At 46.0% G+C, this 19,334-nt stretch overlaps 1 protein-coding gene across 1 annotated transcript in view; it reads left to right on the forward strand.

Moving 5' to 3' along the window:
* Nucleotides 1-19,334, forward strand: part of RFC1 (replication factor C subunit 1) — a 622,078-nt gene that overhangs the window by 512,718 nt on the left and 90,026 nt on the right. Inside the window, exons 17-19 of the mRNA XM_069202064.1 lie at nucleotides 10,742-10,879; nucleotides 11,019-11,114; nucleotides 11,234-11,332. Coding sequence (XP_069058165.1) covers nucleotides 10,742-10,879; nucleotides 11,019-11,114; nucleotides 11,234-11,332 — 333 coding nt within the window. The remainder of the gene's footprint in view (nucleotides 1-10,741; nucleotides 10,880-11,018; nucleotides 11,115-11,233; nucleotides 11,333-19,334) is intronic.

A 19,334-nucleotide genomic window follows, 5' to 3' on the forward strand; every position in this document is an offset into this window, starting at 1 on the left:
TACTTTGACAACGCCATAAATACCTAGGTTTTATAGTGGATGCTCCACACTATCAATCCAAGCAATCCCAGCAGGTGTTATTTCTAGGGGTGAACATCTGTGCAGATATTCCGAAGAAATATCTGTTGCCAGAAAGAGGAGAAAGACTGATAAATGGGGTTCAATATATACAGAAAGACTCAGGATACAATAAAAAAAATAAGATTTTACTCAGCATAATGTCTTCTTGCATTGCTTTGAGACGCTTGCAAGAAAAAAACAGACATGTAGTGGAAACAGATCTCAAGCCAATGGGACATATGTATTCGAAAACCAGGAAGATGAAATAGGCTACAACTTAGTGGATGACCAAAGAAAAAATATTTGCTGGCAGAAAAATTATGGAATAAGACCACAATTCCATCAGACACCTTATTGGAAAGCTGGATTCGCGCATGTTCAAAAACAGTCTGCAAGCAGCCTTCCACTCCTAAAGAACAAAAGCAGCACATAAACATATTAGAGCTAATGACAATCAGGCTGGCCTTGAAGACCTTCCTGCTGCTGATCTCACACCACGATGTCAGATTAAGGACAGGCAATATGTCAACTCTTGCCTACATACAGACAAATTGAGGATCCAACTCAAAATAGTTCCTTGAAGAAACTCAACCACGATGCGGCTGGGTGCTGCGTCACAAGATCAGTGTAACGATGGAACACATTGCAAAATTACGTAAGAAGATGACAGACACCTTGAGTTATAATCAAGTGGACTACTACAAACGGAGGCTGTGCCCAAGACAACTGAAATAGGTATTTCATAGTGGGGTACATGTCCTCTGGTTTCCTTTGCCACTCAAGGGAATGCCAAGTACCAAAGCTATGGTAGCAGATGGTGGTATCCTGAATCCAAAGGAGAAACATTTTGAATATTCTGGTTTAAGGATATTTAGTTGCCCTTCCTCCACATCCCGCTTGCCCCAAGAGTGTTAAAACGTTGAAAAAGGATCCATATACACTAATAATATGTGCCCAGCGGTTCACAGAACTTTGGCAGCTTTCAGTAGTCACCATTCCAGTTCAAACAAGATCTATATCTTGATAATCCAGGACAGAATCTTCACCACAATCGAGCTTCTCTGCACCTGTCTGCATGACTGCTATGGACCTAAAGAAATATTTCCTAAGCATTCCACTAAACCGTACAAAGACTCTACTAGCAGGTAGTGCAGCTTCCATGGTAAAAAGCTATTCTTAAACATAAAAATGATTTTACCTATGAGAATCAGCTAATAATAATCGCTATTTTTCAGTGAATCTCCATGAGAGATTACCTTAACATCTGCACCATGCAGAGTCCATTATTAGATAATCTTCCATCAACCGCCAGTTTACAAACTTTCTGGAATACAGCAACCTACTAGACCCTTCACAATCCTGATTCAGACCCAGTCACAGCACAGAAACCGCCCTCATCACAGCCACAGACGACATCAGCTACCTCATTGACCAAGGAGGATCCCCTGCCCTCATCCTCCTCGACCTCTGCGCAGCCTTTGACACCGTCTCCCACCCCACCCTAATCGCCAGACTACTCCACATAGGAATTTAAGGCAACGCGCTCAACTGGATACCTTCTTCCTATCTGGGCGAACACAAAGAATCCACCAACCGCCCTTCGTCTCCAAGCCCAAAGACGACATCATCGGCGTCCCACAGGGCTCCCTCAGCCTACCCTCTTCAACACCTACATGACATTCCTTGCAGACATTGCCCATATCCACGGACTCAACATCATCTCTTATGCCGATGACACCCAGCTAGTCCCATCCCTCACAGGCGACGACACAACCACAAAGACCAACTTCCATGGCACCATGACCGACATCACCACATGGTTGAAGACAACTGCCTCATCCTGAATTTAGACAAGACAGAGAGGTCATTATCTTCGGTAACAGCTCCTCCCCCTGGGACGACATGTCAAGCTTCTCACCCACACCTACAAAGTCCTCCACAACTTCTACCTCAACAACTGCCTTTCCTTACACCAACCAACAAGAGAACTTTGCTCCTCCTCCCTCGCCCAGGCCCACATACCCCACATCCAAAGCAAGCGCTCCGTAGGCCGATCTTTCACCTACATCGTACCCAAAGCCTGGAACAACCTCCCTCTCCATCTGCGAACCTGCCCTTCCCTACAGGATTTCAGGAAGCAGCTCAAGACTTTGCTCTTCGTCCAACATACCCACCTGGCCGATGCTCGCAGAACCCTGACCGCACCTGGAGACCCCCCCCTCAGGGTGATACTCCATGCTCTGTAAGACTTGATTGATTTGAGTACAGTTCATTTGGTAGCCATGTCCAGATATCTCTGAACTCCTGCCACACCATCTTTATTCTCAGCTAGGCTGTTTAAGATGTTTATGAGAGGTCCATTGCAGAATTTCTTCTCCCATCAAAGAATACACTGATCTGACATCTCCATATGTTAGCAGGAGCGCTATTCAATTAAACGTTCAAGCCTATTCATAAGGCATATATTGAGATACTCACATAGAAGACTACATTCCTTATTAGTGATATACTTAGCTAGTGACATAAGCAAAATAGATGCATTATGTATGAAGGCTTCATACCTAAAACTTGATGATAATTTAATCACTTTGTCTAATGACCCAATTATATATCCAAGTTTCTAACTTTGTTCATTTGACTGGGAAATTTCACTTACCCGTATTTTTTCCACAATGGTTACAAAGTACTCCCTTAATTCTTTGGACCTCATGAATGTCTTAATGGATTGAACAAGAACTTTTGCAAAACACATTAACTATTAGTTTCTTACAGAAGCTTTACCAAAGGTGCCATTTATTTTAAAAACAAGGTATTACTCTGGGCACAACATGCATCTCCAAGCCAAAACTGGGTGTCCTCTGAGGCATGGAATTATGGTCTCATTCAGAGGAATGGCTTACACAACTGCACTCTTCACTGGAGTACCCTTTCTGTACTTTTTTTTTCAACCATGCCTTTGCCAAACATTGAATGTTCAGTAGAAAACTGATTCAGCATTGAGCCCGGCAGTGCTGTACAACCTTTTCACTTAAGGTGTACGTCATTTCCACCTATTTCAAATATATTGTAATGCTTTGGTAATCCTTAGTCACGTTATGTGAGAATCTACTAAAGATCCAGTCCTGGAGAAGTTGGTAGCTTTGATAGAATTGCGTGCACTCACTGTCCACCTTATTCATGAGGCTATCAAGAACTTTATGATGCAAGCTAGGAAAATCTGGCAGTTGGAAGGTCTGAGGAGAACTGGGACCCTCAACATGATTGGCTAAATTTCAGGTCATAAAATGAGATGAATGCGCTACATGTGGTCTATGAATGTTATATCATTTTCTTCAATTTGAATCGCTATATTGAGATAACTGCACATCTGATAGAGACTTATAGCTGCAGATTCTTTGTCTTCAAATTATCACCAGGTGTCAGATTGGATTTTTTTGTGAGCAGTACCCCTATGTGCTGATAGGTGGTGTCGTTTGGTTCCGCATGGCGTCAGCAGTGGAAGTGACATGCACCCTGCCTGTATAGGCGCAACCACAGTACACTGATATAATTTCTTTTCTTTCCATGCCATTCTCTGTAGATCGGGAGAGAGCTACCCCCAGTAACACTTCAACTGACCTTTTTTTGCCTTCATGACTTTTCTCCTGGTGTGGCAGGGATGTCCACGAGGAAAGCTGAATTCAAGCCCTGCAGTGCATGTCACCAGCAAACGTCAGTGACGGACCCACACCTCGTCTAGTGTCTTGAGTGTGGCCAAGACATGCATTGATTGTTGCGCCATGCACCCCATGGCTTTGAGAGAGTGATTCTTCAATCTTCCTGCTGCTCTACGTTTGACGCAGCTTTGATCTTAATCCCAATCAAGGGAAAGTCCCAGGAACAGTCACGGAGCCATCTATCTCCATCGCAGTTGAATTCGTCCTGCCTCAGTAAGTTCCACGAGGAGAAGAGTAAGACATTGAAGAGGTCTTCAACTTCACCCTGTCTGTCAAGGTCATCCCACAAGAGAGAATTGTCACTCTATGCACGGATATGCGGTTGAGTCTGGGCTTGAGCCTTTTCCTTGCTTCCACAGGTTTCCAGGACCCAGAGCGACCCTTACCCAGCTCTGGACCCCCAGGTTCACGAGGGGCCCCTGCATGTTCTCCGCCTGCAAGTCCACTTCCCCCAGCACCAGTCGGGTCCCTTGGATCAATAGATGCATCCGGACTGGTGCCAGTCATACCACCTCCACCTTCCCTGATTGCCGGTCCAGATCTTTAACACTCCCAGCACCACCCTCCGGCAGCCGACCCCGATTCTCATCCTCTACTCCACACAGAACTAGAGGGGCATCACCCGACGCTGACCTCTGCACCCAATGGAGCCATATTCTCCAGACCGTAGCCTGAGCCCTATTACTAAGGGCTGTGACTTAGGGAAGGTTTGGAGGGGGTCACTGGACGCTGAAGAATGCCAGTCTCTACACCCAAACATTGGACTGGTGTGAGGAATTGGCAGACACCAGTGAACTGGACACCTCCACTGATACAGGCATGGTCTCTTCTCCTACTGTGGCTACGGAGAAAGGAGCCTCTTTTGCTATGGTGGTGAGAAGGGCTGCAGAGCTCCTGGATCTTGGCCTGCCCTCAGGTGCTTAATCCAGGAGTTATCCCCTTAGAACTGTTTCTCCCATTTAATGAAGCTCCTAAAGACATCCTGTTCGGGCCTGATCCAAGTCTTGCACAGTGGTTTGCAATGAACAAGACAATTGCCCGCCACCATCACCCCACCCCAGGGGACCCCAGTTTCTCACACAACACCCTATCCTGGAGAGTTTGGTGGTCCAAGCATCCTCTTCCCCCTGTAAATCCTGGGGCATTCCTTACCACCCCATCAAACAGGGAAACAAGAGGCTGGACACCTTAGGCAATAAAATGTTTTCTTCCGCTAGCCTGGCACTGCGGTCTGTGAACACTGTGTGCCTTTTTGGGCCATTACTCCGATGCACATTGGGATTCTGTTGCACAGGTGCAGGCCATGGTCCCAGAGGAGGCCTGGGCCATACTCTCCCTAGCTATGGTAGACGGGACAGATGAGCCAAGTTCACAATCCAAGGTGGACTGGACACAACCAACTCAATGGGCAGAGCGGTTTCTTATTGGTACCCTTGCCATGCCTGGCCGAGGATGACTGGCATTTTCAAGGGATGTCCAAGTTTCACTATTGGGCGTGGCCTTTAATGGCTCCCATCTCTTTGGAGACAAGGCGGACTCAGCACTGGAACGCTTCACAGACAGCAGAGCTACGACCAGGTCCTTGAGCCTTTCCATGGCCCCCTACCAACCCCAGTCTGCCTTTCGCTCCTTTCCTGGCTACGGAAGGGGCTTCCAGCCACCCCGGCAAGGAAGTTCCTCAGCCTCTGTGTCTGGCTGAGGATGCATTGCCCCCAGACCCCATGGGCCCAGAAGTCAGGGGACGGACCACTCCACCACCCCTGGGCAGCCTCCATACCTCTTCAGTTTGCCCTCCAACCTCAAGGACAACCAGTGGGAGTCAGGATACACCATCACCTGCACCACTGAAGGTCAATAATATCAGACCGCTGGTTTCTGCAGATTTTCTGAAGGGGCTACTCCCTCCTGTTCATGATTGTCTCTCTATTCATGCCACCCACTTGCGACAAACTGATGGAGGACCACCTTTCCTTTCTCCGCCAGGAAGTGGTGACTCTCTAGGCCAGGGGAGCCATAGAGAGGGTGCCAATGTCAGAAGTAAGATGTTTTTGTTATTCCAGCTACTTTCTGGTGCACAAAAAGGACAGAGACCTTTGTCCTATCCTAGACCTCCTCCCTCTGTTTCTCTCACTCAAGTTCTGTCTGCCCTTGACCCGGAGACTGGTTGGTAGTGTTGGTCTTGCAGGACTAATTCTTCCACATTTCCATCTTGCCTGCTGATAGCATTGCCTGCGGTTCACAGTGGGCCACAAGCACTTTTGATTCGCTGTGCTTTCTTTTGGCCTTACCAGCATCCCTTCAGTGTTCACCAAGGTGATGGTCGGTGATTGCAGCTTATCTGCATAGATCAGGGATACCAGTCTTCCCCATCTCAATGACTTGCTGTTGAAGGTGGCCTAGCTCCAGGCAGTCTCCCACCTCCAGATTACGGCAGTCGCATTCGGCATTCACTGGGGTTCACTATCAACATGCTGAAGTCACACTTGACTCCCTCTCAGACGCTCCCTTTCATCAGAGCTGTTGTGGACATGGCGCAGTTTCGGGCTTATCCTCTCGAACGGGGAGTCCAGGATATTCAGACTGATACCATGTTTCTGTGAGACTGACTCTGAGGCTGCTGCACTCTGTACTGCTGCATCCAGCTGGTGACACATGCCCGCTGACATATGCTGGCTGTGCAGTGGGACCTGAAGTTCGAGTGGGCGCAGAATCAGGGGAATCTTTCAGACATGGCCCAGGTCCTGGAGAGAACTGCAAAGGATCAGCTGCTGACCCCTCTTTCCTCCCCAACCAGGTCTGACAGTAGTGACAGATGCAACACTCTTGGGATAGGGTGGCCATCTGAGAGAGGTGGAGATCAGAGGCCTACGGTTACCGGCGGAATCCGGACTCCACATCAATCTATTGGAGCTCCAGATGATCCGGCTGGCATTGAAAGCCTTTCTACCATCCACCAAGGGAAGGCTAGTGCAGGTGTTCCCGGACAAAACCACCGCCACGTGGTACTTCAGCAAACAGGGCGGAGTGGGTTTATGGACCCTTGTCAAGAGGCCTTGCACCTTTGGGCATGATTGTAATGTCGACATATCCCTGGTGGTTCAACACTTGGGAGGCTCTCTGAATGCCAAGGTGGGCAAACTATGCCAAAGATGCTTAGCAGATCACAATTGGTGTCTCCATTCTGAGGTGCTGCAAGATCTTTCAGCAGTGGAGAGAGCCTTGGTTAGATCAATTTGCTAACGCTGAGAACGCGCGTTGTCCTCAGTTTTGCATGCTGGAGTTTCCAAGGCGGCTTTCACTCAGAGAGGCTTTCTGTTTCAAGTGGAGCTCAGGCCTCCTCTACGCCTTTCCACCCATACCACTCCTGTGCAAAGTCATTAAGAAGAACAAGAATGACTGGGCCCAAATCATCCTTTTGGCTCTGGACTGGGCTCCTAGAGTTTGGTATCCCGAGCTGTTGATCATAGCCATCAGGCCTCCAATCAGGTTCCCTCTTTTGGAGGATCTCCTATGGCATCAGCAAGGATGGTTTTCCACCAGAACTTTGCAACGCTCCAGCTTCATGCATAGAGATTGAACGGTGGCAGCTTTCGACCTTCTGCCCAAAGTCTGCAATGTTATCTTGGCAGCCAGGCGCCCCTCCACCAAGATGTTACTTGCCTCCTCCTGGGACAAGTTGTGACATGGTGTGCATAAGGACAGATTGACCACTCCCTCCCCTTGCTGCACCCCTTTCTCTGGAGCTTCTATTTATTCTCTGTCTTACCCAGCAGGGCTCTGCTTTGGGCATCTTAAAGGGCTATCTTTCTACCACCTCAGTCTTTCTGCGGTTCCTAGATCAGCCATCCATGTTCAAATCGATCTCCTGTTGTGAATAGCTTTTTGAAAGGTCTTCAACACGTTTCCACATCCACCCTTCATCATGCCTCAGTTGTACCTCAATCTAGTGCTCACCTTTCTGGTGTGTGCTGCTTTTGAGCCACTGTACAGCTGTCCTCTCAGGCTCCAGACAGCCTTCCTAGTGGCAATAACATCTGCCCGGCGGGTCAGTGAGCTCCAGGCATTGCCATCTAAACCCTCCGTACCTGAACATCTTCCCAGACAAGCTGTTTCTTTGCACAAGAGCTTCCTTGCTGCTGAAAGTTGTCACTCCCTTTGATGTAGGCCAGTCCATTACCTTTCCCACCTTTTTTGCTCCATCACATCAATCTAAGGAAGAGGAGTGATTCCACTGATCGGACCCCCAAAAAAACGGTGTTGTTCTACCTTAACCGTACGGAAAAATTCCGGGTGGATGACCAGCTGTTCATGGCTTATGTCGGAGCACAGATGGGGAAGGCTGTGCAGAAACGGACCATCTCCCGATGAATTGTGCTCTGCATTAAAATCTCTACCCACTGGCTAAGAAGCAACCCCCTTGCATGCTCATTCCACCAAAGCTAAAGGTGTGACCACTGCGTTAGCTCGCGGAGTTCTGGTCCCGGACATCTGCCAGGCAACAACATGGGCTTTTCTGTGCACATTCACCAACCACTACTCCCTGGACAGTCAGGTCAGTGTGGATGGGCACTTTCCCCGTTTGGTCCCGCATTACTTTTTAGTGTGAGACGGTTCTGCAGACCCACTTCCGGGGAGGGAGGTATTGCTTGGGTATTTATTCTAAAGTAAGGAATCTGTAGCTCGAAGTCTCAGCTGAACAAGTTACCTACCTTCGGAAACATCTTATTTGATAGACACTGTAGCCGCAGATTCCTTACCAACCCACCTGTCCTGTGGGCTGAGGCTGTAGGTGCTGTTGTGGAGTCCTTGAGGGGTGAAACCACAGTGGACTCGAGCTCAGGAGAGCTGGGGAACATCAATGGCTCCAGGGGTCCACTTCAGCTCAGGCCAGCGACGAAGGGTGCAGTGGTTGCTTTAGGGGTCGGGTTCCTCTCACCTCCGAGGCTGTGGGAGAGGGGGCCTGAGTGCAGAGGCTGCAGGAGACTTCAGGGAGTCCGGGAGGGGTGAAACCATGATGGATTTGGACAGCTGAGGGGATCTTGCTCGCACCAGAGGTTCACTCCCACTTGGGTCGGTGACAGCTGGTGCAGTGGTGACTTCAGGTGTCTGGTATTTGCAGTTCCAGAGGCTGCAGAGTCCTTTCTTTAGAATTGGTTGGGAGCAGGTCAGCCGCTCATGGAAGACTTGTCTTATTCGAAGGCAGGCATTCCTCCCAAGTTTCTGGAGGCTGAGCTGCAGGACGAGGCGTCTTCTGGTGCAGAGTCTGTCGAGGAGTGCAGACAGGCTGGCGGGGTTGGTACCAGGTCAGCTGCTGCTTCTCCTCTTCTGCAGATGCATCTCTTTTCTTTTTCTTCTTAGGCTGTCAATTTCTGAGGTTCAGGGGTGCCACTTAAATACTCAATTTAGGGGTGTTACAGGGAGTGCCAGCCAATGGGCTGCCCACCTTGGGTGACCACATTCTTTGTATGACCACTTCTGTTGCAAATTGGGCAGAACACTGACCCTAGTGACCTAATTCCTTCCAAACCAAGATGGAGGAATTTAAAAAGTGGTGTCCACTTCAGCTCGTCCACCCTAGGGGGTGAGACTGGCATGAAGTTGTTACACCTCCTAATCTGCATAATTTTCCCACCTGTCTTGCCGCCAAAAGTGTGGTCAGGACAGTAGTTTGGTAATTGCTGCCATTTGGAAAGACCTGGGTCGCATTACAAAGGCAGCTAGGCCTCTGAAGCTTCCTGCCCGGGCATGGCCAGTCCATCCTACCTGGGGGAGGTGTCAACATCCCAGCCCAGTGCAGACTTTTGTCTCTGGACCCCAAGAACGCTCTTTGTCACCTTAGGGGATCAGAAACGTGGCTACGGTGGCTGAACTGTAACTGGTAGATTTTCAAGGGGGCACCTCTAAGGTGCCCTCTAGGTGCTTGTATTGATGAATCCAACACTGGCATTAGTGTGGGTTCACCAATACGAGATGTTTGATACCAAACATCCTTATCTTCAGTGAAGCCATCATGTAGCTGGAGAACTCGTAGTGACCAGTGTCCAACGCATGTATTTTAAAATGGCTTCCCTGGTCACTTACTACATCTGAGAATCGGCAGAGACATCGCAGGGGCATATCTGCTTCTGCATTTATGCCCTCACATGTAATATAATGCACCTTGCCCTAAGGCTTTAAGGCCTGTTAGAGTGGTGACTTACATGTATTGCACGCAGTGTTAGGGGCCATGGCACACAGGCTGTGTGCCATGTCGTGTTTTCACTTTTGTCTGCACCAAGACACGCAACCTGCAATGGCAGCCTGGCATGTGCTTGATGCACGGTCTCTTACGGTGGCACAATTCGTGCTGCAGCCCTTAGGGACCCTTCTTAGTACCCCAGGCCCTAGGTGCCAGGGGTACCATTTAGTAGAAACTTTCAGAGAGTGCTAGAGGTTTTGCCAACTGGAGAAAATGACTGCAGTTTTAGGGGGAAAAGATCTGGCACCGTGGACCTGATTCGCAGGAACCCAGTGTACTTTCAGTCAAATTGCATCAGATACCAGGCAAACAGTGTGTGGGTAACCATGCCAAAAATGGTGCTTTCCTACACTGTGGGTATGTGGTTACGGTTCAGTAACTTTTTCTTTTTTTAGTTTTACATTGTATTTCTACTTTTTCTTAGTATCCCAGAAAAACATAGAAACTGTTGGCTCCTCGTATCTTTTAAACATAGAAGTTTGAAATGATTACCCTTCTTTGCTTATTGATCTTAGGTTTACTGCAGTGACCTTACATGATGTACCACCAGCATAACATTATGTTAATTTGTAAAGTATGTGTTCACCCTGAAAAGTATCTTGGCACTGACGTAACAATTGATTATTGTTACCCAACTCAGTGGTACCATAGAAAATGTGCATGGGAGATTGATTTTATTCTGTTGACAAGAACTGCACACCCATTTTTTTTTTTTCTTCATGTTTAGGAATTAATTGGTCTCATCAAGCATTCCAAGATCCCGATAATATGCATGTGTAATGATCGAAACCACCAGAAGATCCGTTCCCTTGCAAACTATTGCTTTGATCTTCGTTTTCAAAGGCCTCGAGTGGAACAGATTAAGGTAGGAGTTATGCCACAGAATGGTTTTCTGCAAAGCTCTATTTTGCATGTTTTCTACCAGCTTTGAAATAGTGCCACATTGTTTTTTTGCAGCATCTGATGCTTGATTTGATAATTTGTTTAGTGGTTGTTCCCCGTAGGGTGCCATGATGACAATTGCTTTTAAGGAAGGATTAAAGATCCCACCACCTGCTATGAATGAAATCATATTGGGAGCGAATCAAGATATTCGTCAGGTTAGTGACGGAGAAAACCGTTAATATTTATCTGTTTTTTTTTGTTGTTGTAAGATAACTTATGTTCCCCTTTATGTGTACTAATATACCACTGAAGTGTTTTTGTGATTGTTTTGTAGGTGTTACATAATCTTAGTATGTGGTGTGCAAGAAATAAAGCGATGACTTATGATGAGGCCAAAGGCAATGCCAACAGTGCAAGAAAGGATATAAAAATGGTAAGAGCAGTTACCTCTTAACAAACATAGCATGGCAATAATATGGTCAATTGATTGGGGAGGTATAATTTGTGGTGCTAAATAAACAGCAAAGTCAGACTTCCGAATGATTACATTATGAAGTTAGTTCTATATAACCTTTCACCAATTATATGGTAATACCTAATTAAAGTCACAAAGAATGTGTAATAATGTCCACTGAAAAGTGCTGTTGCCAGACTGAAGAAAATATTTATAAACTACTCCAAATAACATTAAAGTTGAACATCTGTAAAACATTTGAATGATACATGTGCAACAATATACCAATGCTGCACTACAACATATACTTGTGGATGCAAAACTATAATCTATGTGACTTAGAAATGTATGTTCTGTGGCAGAAATGAACACCAGTTGCCTTTAAAGAAATATATATATATTTTTTAATTGAAGTTACGCAGGAGGAAGAAGCTATCACAAATTGGTGCTGTGCTATTTGCAGCTTATGAGTTTCTTTCTTTGGACAGTGTTTCTCTTCAAGATCCAGATTCCCTGTTTTCAGGTACCAGTTGAGGAGCAGTGGCTACTTTCTCAGTATGAGTTTATTATGAGCATATACCCTCTCCCGCTGAAACAGTTGTGCTTCACCAGTGGTTGCTGTTTTGCCATTTGGAATAAAACAAGGTTATTCCTCTTGATAATTCTTGCCCTCATATCTGCCCAGGAGGATAAACATTTCAGACTTCGGTTCATGCAGCTTGGGAAATAAGTGTACCAAAGATCCTTCTATCAACAGCTCGTTGCCTCCACATCATCATGTCCTTATGACCTTGTGTCAGCCCTGTGCCAGGTGTTTGTATTGAAGAATGCAGCCTATTCAAGGGACCTATTGCAGAAGTACTGTCAATGCCCCTGTTGATTTCTTTTTAAAAAACACAAAAGCGCATGTGTTGCCAAGCCAATCCCCCCTTATTTTTGGGTGGTCAACCTAATTTTTTCATTATCTTTTGTGATTCCTCTGCTGGTAGTCTTGAACTCTTAACACCGGGACACTGCTATCCAATGCCCGGTGTATGTGCTCTGACCCCTAGAATGTGTCGTACTTGGCTGATTTCCCCTTTTAGCTTTCTTGTAAGGCCATGTACGTGGAGCAGAAATACACACAGGGCCTGGAAGTTAAATGCCACCTGGGTATGCCCCCTGCTAAAGAAACCTTTGGCTGACCCATCTGAGATAATCAAATTTCTGGCGTATCTCGCTGTTGCCCTACCCTGCCAAAGTACTGGAAAAGACCATCAACTCACAGCTGCCGCACTTCATCAAGGGCAACAACTCACTGAACACCTCCCAGTCCAGGATCTGCATAAGCCACAGCACTGAGACAGCTCTTCTTGCAGCCACCGATGACATCCACTGTTAGAAATGGGGTCTTTGGTTGGCAGTTAGGTTACCCCCTGTCCAAGCAAGGACCCTCACTCTAGTCAGGGTAAAGGAGAATCACCCTCAGCTAACCCCCGCTCACCTCCTTGGTAGCTTGGCACGAGCAGGCAGGCTTAACTTCGGAGTTCTAGGTGTAAAGTATTTGTACCAACACACACTGTAACTTAATGAAAACACTACAAAATGACACAATACAGGTTTAGAAAAATAGGAAATATTTATCTAAACAAAGAAGACCAAAATGACAAAACTCCAACATACACAAGTCAAGATATTAATTTTAAAAGCAAAAGAATCTTAAATCCTTTTGTAAGCAGGTAAAGCACTGTTAGCGTTGAAAATTACCTGGGAAACGTCAAAATAACACGCACAGGCGAGTGTGCATCGAAAAAGGTGAGCGGTGCATCGATTTCTCACCCGCAAGCAAGACCGTGCGTTGTTTCTCCTTCTCCGGTCCGGTCGGCATGCTTTGTTTTTCCTCTCCGCAGGAGAGCGATGCGTTGATCTGGGCAGCACTCGGGTCTGGTCAGATGTTGCGTTGTTTTTCCGCCCCCAGCAAGGTTTGTGTCGGAAATCCTGCCGCACAGTGTTAGCAAAACCCCGCTGTGTGGGTTGAGATGTTACCAGCCTCCGTTAGCTATGCGGCGTGCCGTTTCTCCAGCCGCGAGTGTCGATCTTCCAGCCGCGCTGTAAACAGTGCGTTGATTTCAGCCACAGAGCCGGCGGTGCCTCGTTTCTTCAGCCATGTCTTGGAGGTTGCGTCGGAAATTTCCCCACACGGCGGTCGGTGCGTGGATTTTCAATCTTGGGCTGCCAGCTTCACCTGTCAAGACCCCAGGAACTGGATAGGGCACCACTTGGCAGGGCAGGAGTCTCAGCAGAGAGTCTAGGTGCTGGCAGGGGAAGTCTTTGATGGCCCTGAGACTTCAACAACAGGAGGCAAGCTCAGGACAAGCCCTTGGAGATTTCTTCACAAGCAGGAATGCCGAACAAAGTCCAGTCTTTGTCCCCTTTCACCAGGCAGATGCAGCAACTGCAGGATAGTTCCACAAAGCACAGTCACAGGCAGGGCAGCACTTCTCCTCAGCTCTTCTCCAGGCAGAGGTTCCTCTTGATATCCAGAAGTGATCTAAAGTCTGTGGTTTTGGGTGCTCTTCTTATACCCGTTTTGGACTTTGAAGTAGGCTTACTTCAAAGGAAAGTCTCTCTTGTTTGTGAAATCCTGCCCTGCCCAGGCCAGGCCCCAGACATACACTAGGGGATTGGAGACTGCATTGTGTGAGGGCAGGTACAGGCCTTTCAGGTGTGAGTGATCACTCCTCCCCTCCCTCCTAGCACAGATGGCTCATCAGGAAATGCAGGCTACACCCCAGCTCCCTTTGTGTCACTGTCTAGAGAGAATTGCAAACAGCCCAACTGTCAAACTGACCCAGACAGGGAATCCACAAACAGGCAGAGTCACAGAATGGTTTAAGCAAGAAAATGCCCACTTTCTAAAAGTGGCATTTTCAAACACACAATCTCAAAAACAACTTTACTAAAAGATGCATTTTTAAATTGTGAGCTCAGAGACCCCAAACTCCACGTCTATCCGCTCCCAAAGGGAATCTACTCTTTAATGATATTTAAATGCAGCCCCCATATTAATCTATGAGAGGGATAGGCCTTGCAGCAGTGAAAACTGAATTTGGCAGTATTTCACTGTTAGGACATAAAAAGCACATTAGTATATGTCCTACCTTAAACATACACTGGAACCCGGCCACGGGGCTACCTAGGGCCTACCTTAAGGGTGTCTTCCATGTAAGAAAAGGGAAGGTTTAGGCCTGGCAAGTAGGGTACACTTGCCAAGTCAAATTGACTGTTTAAAACTGCACACAGACACTGCAGTGGCAGGTCTGAGACATGATTACAGAGCTACTAATGTGGGTGGTCCAACCAGTGATGCAGGCCCACTAGTAGTATTTGATTTACATGCCCTGGGCACCTCTAGTGCACTGCACTAGGGACTTACTAGTAAATCAAACATGCCAATCATGGAGATCCAATTACATATACATTTTATACTGGAGCACTTGCACTTTAGCACTGGATATCAGTGGTAAAGTGCCCAAAGTAACACAAACAGCAAAAACAGAGACCAGCATACATTAACAACCTGGGAATCAGAGGCAAAAATTAGGGGAGACCACGCCAAGGATGCCAAGTCTAACATCCGCACACTTCTAGACCGTGGCTAAACTGCAGCACTCCTACTCCTCGACCTCTCAGCTTCCTTCGACATGGTTCCCACAGCACCTTATGCACCAGACTTCACAAAGCAGGAATTAGCAGAAAATCCCTGCAGTGGATCAACTCCTTCATCTCCGGAATGGCAGAGAGAGTCAGGCTCCCATCATACACATCCGAACCTACATAAGTCAGCTGCAGAATTCATCAGTGATCTTCTCTGAGCCCAACAATCTACAACATATGCATGGCCCCTCTCGCAGCCATCGTCAGAGGCCACAGAATGAACATTGTGTCATATGCCGATGACACACAACTCATCATATCCCTCACTGAAAACCCAGACGAGGCCAAGAGGAACTTCCACACAGGAATGGAAGCCATCGCCAGCTGGATGAGAGAGAGCTGCCTCAAGCTCAACTCTGACATGACCAAGCTCATCATCTTCGGAAACTCTACCTCAGTCTGGGACACACCTGGTGGCCCACATCTCTCAGCGCCTCACCTTCTCTGACTGACCACACCTGCAACTTAGGAATCATCATTGACTCCTCCCCATCATTGACCCAAAAGCTAAACACAGTCACCTCCTCCTCCTGGCACACCCTCCGCCAACTCTGAAAGATTTTCAAATGGATCCCAGTAGACTGCCACAGGATAGCCACCCACGCCTTAGTCACAAGCAAGCTCCACTACGACAATGTGCACTTTGCCGGCACCACAACAAAAAAACATCAGAAAGCTGCAACTAATCCAAAACGCTGCCGCCAGACTCATCCTGAACCTCTGAAGCCAGGAACATCTCACAGCACCTGAGGACCCTCCACTGGCACCCGGTGGAGAAACAAATCATCTTCAAGCTACTCACCCACACCTCAAAGCCATTCACAACATTGGACCGTCCTTCCTAAACCACTGCGGGTCATTCCACAACCCCGCCAGACCTTTCCGCTCCACCCAGCGAGCACTGGCCCCCATCCCACGCATACAGAAAACCACCGCCAGAGGAATGTGCTTCACCTACCTCGCAGCAAAGAGCTGGAACCACCTAGCCTTGCACCTCAGACAAAGCCCATCGCTCACCATCTTCAGGAAGAACCTCAAGATGTGGCTCTTCGAATGAGGCTCTGTCTGTTAACCTCTCCCCTCCCCACCCCTCAACACACACACAGAACCTTGAGATTCTCACGGGTGAGGAGTTGCGCTCTACAAAAACTGATTGATACTCCAGCACACATTGTGCCATCCACTACAGTGGTAGTGAAAACATGTCTTCATGCTTATCCAGCTTGAACCTTGCTTCCTAAACCTTGTCAAAAGCACCCTTATGGCAGGTAGCAAAACCTGATTTTAATTATTGAATAAGTCACAGCTAAGCCCTGCTGCCCACAAGGTAGAGTATGTATTATTTAAGAATGGAACTTGTGTGACATTAGAAATGACATGGTCCTCCTGTAACTAGGCTCATTAAGGTATTGTCAGTGGCCAGACTGTAACTGGTGCATAGGAAAAGTCAAATATTATTTAGTTTAGTCTATAACTGATGACATTTGCCAGCTACAGAGTCCATTCAAAGACCTATATATATATTTAATAATTAAAAAAATCCAATCTATTGCTAAAGTCAGACTTGTATTTAATATTTTGGAAATGTAACTTTTATTAAATTACCTTTACACTGCCCAAAGCTTTCCTTTTGTGTATACACTTCATAATTTTCTACCTATATATTTTCAATTTTAAATAGTGCAAACCAGAGACATTTGGGTATCAGAGAGCTTCAGGTTGGAACAGACAGTCAGAAGGACTATTTAAGAGAAAAAGCAATCTAGTGAAAAGACAGCCAAGATGATATATTTGTCCCTTGCAACGGGAAATGGAGAGAAACCTGTAGGATATAATGAAATATACACTAAGAAGCTACAGTTAGCATGTCAATACGAAGAGAGGTGAATGACACAACTTGCACACAAATGTCAGATATTTAAAAAAATTTAAAGCAACATAGGAGGGGTCCCCAGTTATGTCAGAAGGTATGGAATTCCAGGTTTGGGGGTACTCTGTAAGAAATCATATTGCTTTACTGAAGGATTGAGGTTCCAAAAGGAGAGTCATCACTTAGGAGTGGTCAAGGACCACCTGATATTACCAGTTTTCTAGGCTTTTGTATACTTTATACAATATTTATACTATACATGCAAGCTTGAGTATGTTTAGGGCTTCTACAGGAAACTGTTTGTGGTTGACCGCTGCTTGGGTTATGTGATCTGATCTTATTATTTCTAGACTCTAGCCAAGAGGCTCTGCCTACAGGGCTGCTCTTTTAGAGCAGCCAGTTGGATTCTGAGGATAACAATCAGTAGATTCCATAATCAAGCTTAGTGTCTACTGGTTAAGTTACCCACTAGTTTTAAGTCTTTTCCTGGGATAATGGATTTTATCCATGGAGGAGTGTTGCTTGGTTTTGAGTGCCACTTGCTGGAGCGATTATGTGCCAGTGCAGGTTCAAGTTTTGTCCAAAATGATGTGTGGATCACCTACAAGACCAGGTTTTTCCCGGTAACACCATCTGTGGTTTAGTCTACTTCAATACTTCTAGCTCAAAAATCTGCTACAATCCATGAAATACTTTGAATGGAATGAAAGAATGCAGAGGAGTATTGGAAAGTCCTCATGATGAAATGGTTACAATGACAGGCATCGACGAGAAATGTGTGTGAAGCTACTTATTGTTGGAATAGTAGTGCTCAAGAATCGCTCGTCCTGTGTAGTTAGCTTCATCCTGCCATCCTTAAAAAATAGGGAGTTCTGCTTGCTATGATTGACTCAAGTAAATACAGCAATTAAAAATGTAATGCTGGAAGCTAAAATGTCCTTAGTGTAACTGCAGTTTGTTAGCATTGGTAGCTTTAGGAGATTTTGAATAAATCCTTCTCCTCTTCACTTGTAAGCTTGAGTGTTTACTTCGTCTGCACTACTGCTTTCAAATATGTAATATGGTGGTTTATAGGCAGAGCGGAGATCAATTTGCATGCATTTTGTTGACTTATTCTCTGCTACTTACAGTGAGATGAGCAGGTTAACAGGCACTGCCCCGACTGCTACTATTTTACTAATTTCTTTTGATTAATTAATATAAGGCTAACTTGGCTTGTCTTGGTGGGGGGGACAATGTATTATATCGATTTACTAAAGCACATTGCTGCAGCTTGTCTAGTCAGCTTGTTCAGTTAGGCAGTAGCAGTTATTAGACTTCTTACTGTGTGATTGCTCGTTACTTGAATATCAAGTAGAAAAACTTATTATACTTCAGAATAATAAGTTTGTCCCACTCATACGTAGATCCCAGGAAAATACTTTTTCAAAGAAAATACATTTTGTTTTTGCTTTTTATCAGAAAATCAGTATCACGTTTGATGTACATTAATTTAGAAGTCTTTTAGGAAAGGCTATATTGACGAATTCCACTTAATTTCTTTTAAAAACAGAACCCCTTTTAAAAATAAAACGGAAGTCACAAGTGGAGCTAGGTTACATGAAAAAAACTTTCACAAAATGTTTTTTGATGGAAATGAGGAAAGAAGGTAGGGCAATGCAGCCATGTAAACTGGAGCTATCTAAGGCTGAAAAGCATTGTAGTTCACAATCATCTATTATCACATCATGCTCTGTCAGTGGCAGTTGGTCCAGTTTTGTCTGGCGCCTGTTAAGTGCAGTCTGAAGCACTGAACTCATCCTTTTTGGGCTTTTTTTGGGCTAAACCTCTTTCTAGATATTCTTTAAAACCATTTCACTGTTCATCCTTAGGGACTTAAAGTATTTTCCTGTCATTTCCTTACAGGAAATAAATTAATTTTGCTGTTAAAAAAGAAAATCTCATTTTGGGAATGTGCCTCTTGTGAGAACTTCAACAAGTACAGCTAGATCCCCATGATATGTGTATTGTTTGCCTTCCAGAAACTCAAATTTCTTGCAAATGCCATCATTACCAAATGTTTCCAAATGCACCCTGAAGGATGAAAAGAAAATCATTTCTCATGTACTTCAGGAGGAACAGTGCAGATTTCAGGAACCCTGGTCTGGACAAACTGGGAGGTCAAGGAAGTGAGGAGAAAGGGTACCCTCTACTCAGTGCCCCTGCTTACATCTCTGAGAACTCCTCGAGAGGGATATCCAAGAGGAGACAACATGGAAAACAGCTTCATTCTCAGTTGACGTTGGGTATTGGTTTGCCATCAATGTATTTGACTTTGAGAGAGTCTGCAACATCAAAGCAACATTGGATATTGAGGCATTCCCATGCATCACCCTCTCCATAGGTTTGTGAATAGATGTACAAGCTGACATCTCA

This window comes from Pleurodeles waltl, chromosome 1_2, assembly GCF_031143425.1.
Source record: "Pleurodeles waltl isolate 20211129_DDA chromosome 1_2, aPleWal1.hap1.20221129, whole genome shotgun sequence".
Lineage (NCBI taxonomy): Eukaryota > Metazoa > Chordata > Amphibia > Caudata > Salamandridae > Pleurodeles > Pleurodeles waltl.